The 10,913-nt window shown below is 38.7% G+C and overlaps 1 protein-coding gene across 1 annotated transcript in view; it reads right to left on the minus strand.

The window, feature by feature from the left end:
- The window catches only part of LOC103729808 (killer cell lectin-like receptor subfamily I member 1), a 47,008-nt gene extending 39,202 nt beyond the window's left edge, over nucleotides 1-7,806 (minus strand). The window contains exons 1-3 of the mRNA XM_029561010.1: nucleotides 7,609-7,806; nucleotides 6,301-6,366; nucleotides 4,029-4,114 (exon numbers count right to left, since the gene is read on the minus strand). Of these exons, the coding sequence (XP_029416870.1) occupies nucleotides 4,029-4,114; nucleotides 6,301-6,366; nucleotides 7,609-7,806 (350 nt within the window). The remainder of the gene's footprint in view (nucleotides 1-4,028; nucleotides 4,115-6,300; nucleotides 6,367-7,608) is intronic.
- Between the last annotated feature and the right edge of the window lie 3,107 nt (nucleotides 7,807-10,913).

Raw genomic sequence — 10,913 nt, forward strand, 5'->3', positions numbered from 1 at the left:
CATAAAATAAAAAGCAGTGCTGAATCTTCACAGTTCTATTAGAGTTGTTTATTAACAATGGTTTTAAATATACAGGATAAAAGCTGTGAGTAATGGTTAAATCTTATTTCTAACCTTTTTGTAAGTATATACCATCTTCCCATTTTCTCATGTTTGTAATATTTTAGAAATACCAACAACAGAGGTGTACATGTTTGTAATATTTTAGAAATACCAACAACAGAGGTAAACTTATATGTGTCTTTAAAATCATTGTAACCATATCTTTCTTATTTGAAAAGAGTTGTTGGTTTCTATCCATCTCAAATTGTTATATGTTGACTGATATAAAATTTCATCATTTTATATTTTATTAATTTTTGACATAATAAAATAACTTCCAGCCCATTATTTTGTAGGTGATAGTCACAACATAAAAATAATTTCAATATAAACATGGCTAATAATTTATAAAACATTTCATACATATCTGAAATAACCTACATTCTTTATTTCATGTAGTGTCTGCATGTGTGTAAGTGCACCCATATCATTTAATGCCTTGGGGGTCAGAAGAGTGCATCAGATTCCCTGAAACTGGAGCTATGGACAGTTGTTAGCCATCATGTAGGTGCTGGGAATCAAACCCCTGTCCTCTGCAAGAGCAGTCAATACTCTTAATCACTGAGCCATCTCTCCAACCCCAATTTTCTTCTTTTACAGTGGTTTTACTCTTCTTCCTTTATCCTTCATATCCTTTACTCCTACCTTAACTAGGCAAATGGTTGAGCTATTTGCTCATTTTCACCACCCCCTTTCTCCCTCTCTCTCTCTCTCTCTCTCTGCACGTGCACACACAAAGGCATGTGTGCATGTGTGTGTCTTGGATCACTCAAATCATCTGATTCATCCACCTGAAGTCTTACTTCTGAAAGTGTTAGGTGTTGGGTCCTGGCAGCACTTACAAGCTAGGCTCAGTTACCTGACATCACTATGCCAATTAAAGAGACAAATAACGATGAAAAGCAAAGAAGGGAGATTTATTCAATGTGAGCACATTCAGAAGAGGAACAACTAAAATGATTGGATGCCTCCAATGTAGCCATCTAGGCAGGAGCAAAGCTACTCTCAGGAAAGACCCTTGTGCCACACCCATTCTTTAGACACCAGACTATTGAGACAATGGGCCCAAGGGATGGGAATTTCCCCCGAAGTCTCCTGCTGGGGAAGAAAAAGACTGGCATTTGGATTCCTCCTATCAGTACCCTGAAGACGGACTTGTATGTGGGGGTAGGTGCTCACTGGATCTCTGCATTTGTTCCTCTTTGGTCACATAGAATACATCTTTCTTTTTTTTTTTTTTTTTTTTTTTTTATTTTTTTTTTAATTGGCCTGTTGAGAATAGATTGCTGAGCCTAACATACTGTCTCTCACCCTCTCTCTGTACTACAAGTTGTCAAAACTATATTAAACCTCTTTTTGGGAAACAAGTTCCTCCACAGGTACCAGAGCTCATCCTTCACTTCTCTCGGAATAGGACTCCTGGGGGAGGTGAGTTATCTACCACTGAACGACCAGTGTGTTCCTTCTTACTTGGATAGTGTGACTTGGAGAATGTTCCTCTGACCCTGTGACGGCAAGCCATGGACCCGCCTCCTTCCCACCCTTTGCAAAGAAGCCACTCCCCTTCCCTCTTCCAGCCAACTGCTTGCAGGAGAAGGGCTAAGGGTGTAAAAGCTGGGAAAACCAGGAGGCTGGTCTCTCGCCATTTTGTAAGGCTATCCTGAACCTCTCTTCCAGCCAGTTGCTTGCAGGAGAAGGGCTAAGGGTATAAAAGCTGGGAAAACCAGGAGGCTGGTCTCTCGCCATTTCGGCAAGCCATGGACCCGCCTCCTTCCCACCCTTTGCAAAGAAGCCACTCCCCTTCCCTCTTCCAGCCAACTGCTTGCAGGAGAAGGGCTAAGGGTGTAAAAGCTGGGAAAACCAGGAGGCTGGTCTCTCGCCATTTTGTAAGGCTATCCTGAACCACAGGATTTATGTCTGGGTGTGGACTTTCAAACAAAGCCGTGAAATGGGTTGGGGGGTGCCTGCTTGTCTGTAAGTAAACCTTCACCCCCCCTCCCAAGCTCAGTTAGCAAGTCCAATAAACTCGTTAAGATTCTTCAAACCAGGGATTTGGAGAATTTTTTCCTCAGGCTATTGCAAGGACCTTGGGAGGAGGGGAGTGGATGCCACGGGTTGCACCTCCCAGCAGTGAATTTGACTTACAGATAGTCATGCCCCAACCCTAAAGCTTACTCCCTATTTCCTTGCTTCAAGCCCAGTTGCTGAAAATGTCCTCAATCCACTTATCTTTTCACAGGGGAAAACAACAGCCAATAAGGATAATGCCACGATGTCTACCAAGAAAACTGGGAAGTGACTTTTATTTTGCTTGGGAAAACTCCTTTTAAACCTTTTAAAGAGGTTTCTTTAAAAAATACTATCATTAGGTATGGGCTCCAACTTGTGATGCAGGTCTTAAATCTAATAAGAAAGTGGTTGCATTCTGCCATAACATTTGTGCTACTACTGCACCAGTGGCCATATTTTGCAAACTTTGCTATTGTAGCTCACAGAGTTCATAGCTGGTAAGGTTGATGATTCCCTTTTTTGCCAGTAACATGCTCAGCCCTTTCTAGTATTATGAAGGCTAGCTAGGAGAGATGAAGCTTTGAGGTCAGAAACAGTTTGATTTCTCCTTATTTGTTGTAAACACAGGTATGTAGAGTCTTTAACAATAGGGCCTTACTGTCAAGTACTGGCAGAAAACCAAATGCAAGGGCAATAGCTAGTATTCTTGGAAAGTCTATGGGACGTTCATGGTCAACAACTCCAAAACAAGGAGTCCATTCCTGACACCATAGTTTTCATTTGCTAGCCTGTGATGTTAAAGCCACTGAATCCCTGTTGTAGGGTAAATTTGTTTAAACTCTTTCTATATTATATATGTTTATTTTGAAAGAAACTTCTACAGTAGCTTTATGTATGACCTGACCATATATATGGGGCCAAGAACCAAAGGTTAGACAGGTCACATGCCATAAGGGAGAACCTACAACTGTTAAATTCTGCTAAATAGACATAGTATTAAACTGAGTCCTCATGACTTACTGTTCTACCCACCAATTAGGGCATCTCTCAACTCTCACCAGAGAAGTCCCTTCTATTAGCAGATGGCAGTTATCACAAAGACCCACACTAGTCAACGTGCAGAGAATAAGAGACTACGGAATGTTCAGCCCTAAATGGGACACCTGTATCACACCATCTCCTCCCAGAGCTCTAAAATCATTGTGGAAAAGGAGGCAGAAAGGTTGTAAGAGTCGCAGGTGGCAGATGAATACAAAGAAAGTGTGTTGTCTGGACACCACATGGCGGTGCACATATGAACCCACAGTACTTAGGACAGCATGCACAAAACCTGTGCAAAATCAAGTCAGACATGAGCCCAGCATGCAGTGGGGTGGTGGGCATAAAGCCCCACTCCTAACTGAGGATCTACTGGCAATTGATAGATCCTGGAAGAAGAAGAATCAGTTTTTCTTACTGATGTAACACAGGTAAGTTACCAGACTCTAAGGGATAATCTCATACCCAAGAGCATTTGGAGGACACAAATTAGATTTGATAAGCCTTTAAGAAAAACACAAATAATAATATAGGAAATGATGTCGGGAGGGATAATGAGGTGGGAGGAGATCTGAATATGATCAAAATACATGGTATAAAATTCTAGAATAACAAAATAATGTTCAAAAATAATATCATCCTCAGGTGGGGCAAAGGCAAGATGGTGGTTTCGAGATTGCCTCCCTGTGGAATGGTGAAATGCCGAGTCAGAGTTAGTGACAGGGCAGATGAAAAATACTGAGAAACAGACATGAAACTAAGGAAGAAGAAGGAAACAGGACAAGGCTGTAGCTAGGGAGCTGTGGTTGAGAAAAGGAAAGCAGAAGCCTCATACAAAAGGAAAGTCAGTCACTCAGAGGAGAAGAGCTCAGTCCTACCTAGAGCACAAGCCCGCAGCTCCCACAAGCCTTAAGTCCAGTGACTGACTGCAGGGGGGTGTCATGGATAATGGGAGGACTGGGGGCTAAGCGTAAAGACATTCATGCATTAAAAGGCACAGCGAGGCCATGAAGTGTGTAAGTGTTGGTAACCTCATCCTCAGTGGTGGGAGCTCAACTTATCATAACAAGTTGGGGCTGAGGTCAGTGGGAGCATCAACCTCTGGATCCACTATCTGACACAAGGTTCATTGTATTAAGATGGAGAACTTTGAATCATCAGTAGTCTATCTTCTTGGAATCTGCAACCTTATCCCTCTAGTAAGTTTAATGTCTACAGGGCTTTGAAACTGTGGATCCAGGTACACCTGTTCAGATCTCAGTACTACCCTTGATTTTCCCGCTTCCGATGTACTGGGAAGGTACTCCTTGGCTAGAACATTATCCCCTCTGACTGTACAAACAGGAATCTTGGGTGGTTAGGAGATGAGGTGTTCAGAACCCTGAAGAAACAAAACCCCAGAAGAATCTCTTCATGATATATTAGAGTCAAGATGTTAAATATATTAAGCAATGTTAGATAAAAATGTGGTAGGGGTCAGGATCACCATGAAACAGAAACAAAGAGGACTCTGGCAAAGAAAGAGTTTAACTGGGTTTGCTGAGTTTGATTGGGTTTGGCAGGACTGGTCCTCAACTCAGGTATGAGGAAGAACCAGCAGCCTAATGGCTGCAGAGGAGCAGCTTATAAAGGGACAGAATGCAGAAAAGGAGAATGATTTTCTACTGTTTGGGGGGCTGCTTGCTCAGGGAGGGCATGGGGTCTGTACCTGGTGAAACTTATTGAGGAAAACATCTACTGTAAAACATGCTTTCTACAATTACAGGCTTCCAAAACCTAATTGCAGCTAAGGGCTTGGGAAACCTGTTTGTCAGCCTGTGGAGCATGCTCTGGTGATCACAGTACATTGGTTATTAATTTCTCAGAGCTGCTTTTGTTAACTTGCAGGTGGTTGTGAGTTGGTTAACTCAGTTCCTGTTAGGGACCTTATGGTTTCTGGGTCTGGGGTCACCTGGATCTGAACCCTATCTGCAAAGAAATCAAAAGCTGTAGGTGAAAACACCAACTTACTTCAAAGATAAATATATAAAAATAATACCAGATCTCTCACCAGACATTCTAACAGCTAGGAAAACATGGAACAATACATTTCAAGCTCTGGCATTAAATAACTGCCAGACAAGATTTTGTAACTACCAAAGTTATTTTTTGAAAATTGACAGAGAAATGCACAGAGTTCAGAACAAATACAAACCAAAGAAACTCATGATGACCCAGTCATCATTGCAGGAAAAACTTGTAGAAATCCTAAATACAGAAGAAGAAGGAAAAGAGTCAGCAAAGAAAACCAGGGAAGAATAAGTTCCATGAGATGAACAGGTGACAAAAGAAAAATTAAACATGTTCATGTGTGTGAATGTGGAGGCCAGAGGACAACTTCAGATGTCACCAACCTTGGTGTGTGTGTGTGTGTGTGTGTGTGTGTGTGTGTGTGTGTGTGTGTGTGTCTGAGTGTGAGTTCGTGACAGATCTCTCACTGGTTTAGAACTCACCAAGTAGCCAACCAACCTCAGGATCCTTTAAAGTGCTGATAACAGGAGCACAAATCCCACAATGCCTGGATTTTTAGAATGTGGTTTCTGGGCCTCAAACTCAGGTTCTTTACCAGCCAAGTTATCTCTCAGGCATGGTGTGCAGATTTGTGGACATGCTTTCATTCCTCCTATGTAATGTCTAAAAGCAGAATTGACAGGATGTGAGCAAGGACTACTTCCTTAACATCCTGACCCTATTCTGACCTGTCAGTCTTTGCACAGTAAATCATTTTGATGGTATCAAATGCTTGAGATCTTTGTATATATTCTATGATGAATTTCATCTTTTTTTAAATTTTATATTTATTTTTTGGTATTTTTTGAGATTGTCTCCCTATAGCCCCAGTTGGCCTAAAACTCATTATGTAGACCAGCGTGGTGTCAATCTCATAGAGATCTGCCTACCTCTGCCTCCCGAGTGCTGAGTACTGGAATTAAAGGCATGCACCACCACGTCTGGCTCATCTATTTGTCTTTAAAGCACAAGAGCTCCGGGAAGGGATTGAACATGCAGCTAGATTTTTCTATTATGATTCTTTGAAGTTTGTGAATTTGAGGAACATATCTTTTGTCAATCAAAAGTGGGGGAAGTCAGCTGCACAAAATTAATACTCACCATTATCTTTGGGACATGGAAAAGGAGGAAGTGAGGCTCCTCTGCTTCGTTCTTCTCCAGGAAACGCTGTGACAATAATTGTGACAGTGACAAATATTATTTAGTATGTGATTGCCAGGAAGACATCACATTCAGCCTCCATAGAAAGTTAAGCTATTTTGATGATATGCTGACTAAAATTTAAAAAAAAAATTCTTTTTATAATTACTTACAGTTTGGAAACAAGAGGCCCAGTTTTATTATCAAAGTCATAAACGTCAGTCCTAGGATAACAGCTACCACTCGCCATGTTGTCAACAGGGGATCTAAACAGAGTAGGAAGGGAACAAGAGTGAGTTTCTCACTTCTCAGAGTTGAGAACCATGTCACTCTCCCTAGGTCATCTTCCATTTTCTCATTCTTCGGTGGGCTCATCCTGAGGTTAACAGTTTCTCAGTGGCCTTGAGTACCCCAGTTCTTTGCTGCCCTGATTTCCTCCCTGTTGAGTCTCTCTTGACTCATTTTCATTGTCTGTGTGGAATAGAGGGTGGCCACCTCATGGGCTTGATCATTCTTATTTGGGTATATTTACGTTTACCCCGCTCGGTTGTGCATTGGTGTCTCTTCCTCTTGAATCTTCCCCTGTCCAAACTTTTTAAGTTATTTCTCTAGGAGAGATGTTTCCCTCCAGTAGTTTCTACCTGTGATCCTATCTACTCACCCCAGTCCTTCCCAATTCTCTCAGCCTCTGTCTGGAGCTAGTTTCTTAAATCTAATTTCTTTAAGAACACCTTCCTCTTAACTAGTAGGAGACATTCATATATCTTCTGAATGTTACCAGGTAGATTATTAGTGATGGGATATTTTTCTCAAATATTTCTAAAATATTTTGTAGCTTTTTAACATCTCACCTTTAAATCCATTACCTCATTAAACATGAAATCCTCTAAGTATTATTTCCAAAATGTTGCTGCAACATTTTTCTATGATGTGCCATGCTTTAGAATGAATGGAATTAAAAGCCAGAATCAATAATTACTTTTAGAACAGTATGGAATAAATAGAAATTATGCAACTTCCATACAATTAAGTACACAGTTCTAATAAGTAATACAATTCTATTGGAATCTGGGTCAATGATATTTTAGGGAAAATAGACTCTAGGAGCTAATCTATTTCATGGTCATATCCTCAAATAGATAAGGAGATCAAAAGACAGTGTACTGTTAAAATTTTATGGTTTTGAGATGGTAATCTTCTAAATGCAAGAGTCAAGGTCGATCTTTGACTACATGTGGACACTTTTACACCTTTTGTTTTTGCTCTAACCAACAGTCTGTGAGATATTCTGTGAGATATTCTGTGAAATTTTAGCTTCTCCTGCTTTGTTGGCTCCTCTCTCTGCATTACAGGCCTCTGGTCTGTGTTGGAGTTTCTCTGCTTCTGTTGAAATTTGGAAGGTTCCATTTGTATGAGAACAATCTTGTCCTTGTTTGTTCTGTGTTTATTTTGCTGATTCTCAGGCATTTTTTTTTTTTCTGAAAAGACTGGAATAGCTTGAGCTCAGTCTTGATAATTTGCCTCTTGTTCTATAACTTTTCTGCAACAAAAGATAAAGAGTAAAATTTGAAATCTAAAATACTGAATAATAAGGCCAGGCATGATGGTGCATGCCTTTAATTCAGCATTTGGGAAGCAGAGGCAGGTGGATCTCTGTTAGATCAAGGCCAGCCTGATCTACATAGCAAGTACCAGTCCAGCTGGGACTTCAGGAAGACCCTGTCTCAAAAAGACAAATAAATAAGTAAGTAAATAAATAAATAAATAGAATATTGAGTAATAAATAGGGGTATACATACCCCTCTATATCCGTGATATAGAGGGTAAATTTCAAAACAATAAAAATGACCTGAAAAAAAAATAAGATAAGAAAATGGCAAGTAATCTTTACATCTTGTCAAATTTCTTTCTAAAAGTATTTTATATATGTAGATATTGATGCACAAACACACAAATCCACAAGCAGCTGTAGCAGTTAATTTAAGGAAGTGATGAGATTGTAAAAACGTTTTTGGTCAAATATTTGTAAGTGAATTTGTAAGTAACTAATATTTCTATTGGAAAAAATAACAATATCCACTATTTTAAGAAGAGATAACAAGATAACAAAATAATCACAGTGATAGAATCAGAAGGGAAACCAGTTAAAAGGAAGTTTCGCATGGACGTATAATACTCTTTTCACATAGTGTATACCAACACACTTTAAATAAACCAAAAAGTTAGATAGATGTAAACAACACGATAAAAATCTGAAAAGAAAGAAAAGGTAAATAATTTATAGTTTACCTACTGCTCAGTGCTCTTTGTTCAAATCACAGAGTGGATTTCAACTTTAAACACACTTTTGTTGATAAATTTCATCACAAATAGACCTATGAAGACACGTTTTATCATCAATCAAAGAAATACAAATGCAAATACCAATGGTACGGATTTTTTTAGCTATAGAAATAAACTGTAAATATACAAGTTGGACCAGGTATAAGAAAGGAAAAGAAGAGCCATTTGCATATGCAACTAGATAAAGTATGAATCACATCATCTACCTTTCTGAAAAAGAATCTGCCAGTAACTACAAAAAGTCAAATGACACATGTACCCAGCTGACTGAACCCTTATTAACACCAAGAAAATGAAGCAAACGTGTTGGTGAAATGATAAAAAAGGAAATTTTAAAAGCAAAAGAAACAAGCAAAGCAAAAGCTAGTGGGTTTCATAACTCTAGTGTTCATACAACAGTCACATAGCATTTTTTTTGGAAAATTTTCTTACCCAGCAATCTTTCAACCATCCTATGTTGAGATGTGAACTATTCCTCCAAATAGCACAGACACTTGTAAGATGTAATAAGCAAATTTACAAATGGTAAAAACATTTGTACTCACCCCCCTGCAGGAACAAAGCTGAATGCTTAATAAGAGAGTCTTGGGTATTTACAATACTCGCCCTGGATGAATAAATTTTACATGTAATAATCTGGTTTAAAATTTTCCAGACAAGATTTTAGGTTATAAAAAGCCACATATGATTATAGTCTCTAGCTCTGCCTCACCTGAACTGTTCTAATGTTAGTCTGCTGCTCCTCTCTTCCTCTTTCTCCATTTCCAGATGGATTCTGTGATGCTGTTTGAAACCCTCTACCAGGCCCTACCAGTTCTCTTCTACACTGCTCTGAAGCTACTAGGTTCCCGCTTGCTTGGTAAAATTGTATTCTTATGTGAAATTACATATTCCGTCAATGTCTGAGGTACTAAGTGCTTATAGAATAAGTCAGATTTACTATGATGAGAACTGATGACCACCAACCTAAAGAAGCTGTTTTAACATTGATAAGAATCCTGCTATCTTTTATGCAATAGCACTTTTACAGTTTTCAAGTCAATTTTATTATATATTCTTCATTTTTGTCAAATATCTGATTATTCCACATCTGCTTTTATTCTCAAAGAATGACACACATATTTATGACATTATTTTCAAAACCTGTGTGTGATAACAAAATTTATACAAACTAAATATTAATACTAAGAGTAAAATAGATATCATATATTTAGAGAAATGGTTATCAAGAGAACATTCTCAGTGGAATATAGTATTTAATATTTGTAATAAATTTGTATAGTCATTTTTGATCATTGACTCATAATCATAGGTTTAATATCTCTAGAAAATCTCTTATATGGCAAGAAACCACATTTGTATCATTGTTCTTGAAATGTGTATAATGGCAGTTAATGTCACTTCTAATAAAAGGCTGATTATAGTTTGTTACAAACCACAATGGCCTAAATTCTAAGCTTTCAGCGTCCATCATAACAACATATGCATGGTCAATTTTTGCATGCCAGTGGGAGCCCAGCCTCTGTTCTTCCTCTTTTCTGATATATTTGTGAGCATCTTTTGCTCAGTCTCATTTTATCTACACGTGCCTCATTTTTTCATTGACTGGAAATTTCTCATATCTCCTTTATGGAAGAGTTTCTGTTCTAAGAAATATACCTACAGAAATTGCCTCTTGTTACACCTCACCATTAAGCAGTTCACACACAACTCAGATCAGTATTTCAGCCAAATAGTAAGCAGCATTTCTGACCAGGCTGACTCGCAGGCAGAATTTCACATCCTCTGGAAGCCACAGATTCCACCACAGCCCTGACAAGGAGTGTTTGCTGTGTTTTGCCAAGTGTGAGCAGAAATAACTCTGCAAACACATACCTACTAGCAGGTATTTATTTCCCTGCTGATAGTTTTTTACATATACAATGCATTGGTTTTTACACATTGCAATGAATTGCTTGTTTATCACTTCTGTTTCTTGATTGTAAGAAATTACATCGCTTTTCCATTCTTCATAGCTTCTGAAAGAGAGGAAACGGTCTATCAATTTTGTTGTTTTTCTGCAACATACGGAAAACACTGAGATTGAAGATAATGTGTCTTTGAAGATAATGCACTGTTTTATATGATATATTCATTTCCCATTTTCAATTGGTTCAATGTTAACTATTTCAGAAAACTACTCTCAAATGCCCTGACTGTCCTATTTATGTGAGGCCATTTGAAATTCTTCA

Source organism: Nannospalax galili, unplaced genomic scaffold (genome assembly GCF_000622305.1).
Source record: "Nannospalax galili isolate Female #2095 unplaced genomic scaffold, S.galili_v1.0 scaffold1313, whole genome shotgun sequence".
Classification (NCBI taxonomy): domain Eukaryota; kingdom Metazoa; phylum Chordata; class Mammalia; order Rodentia; family Spalacidae; genus Nannospalax; species Nannospalax galili.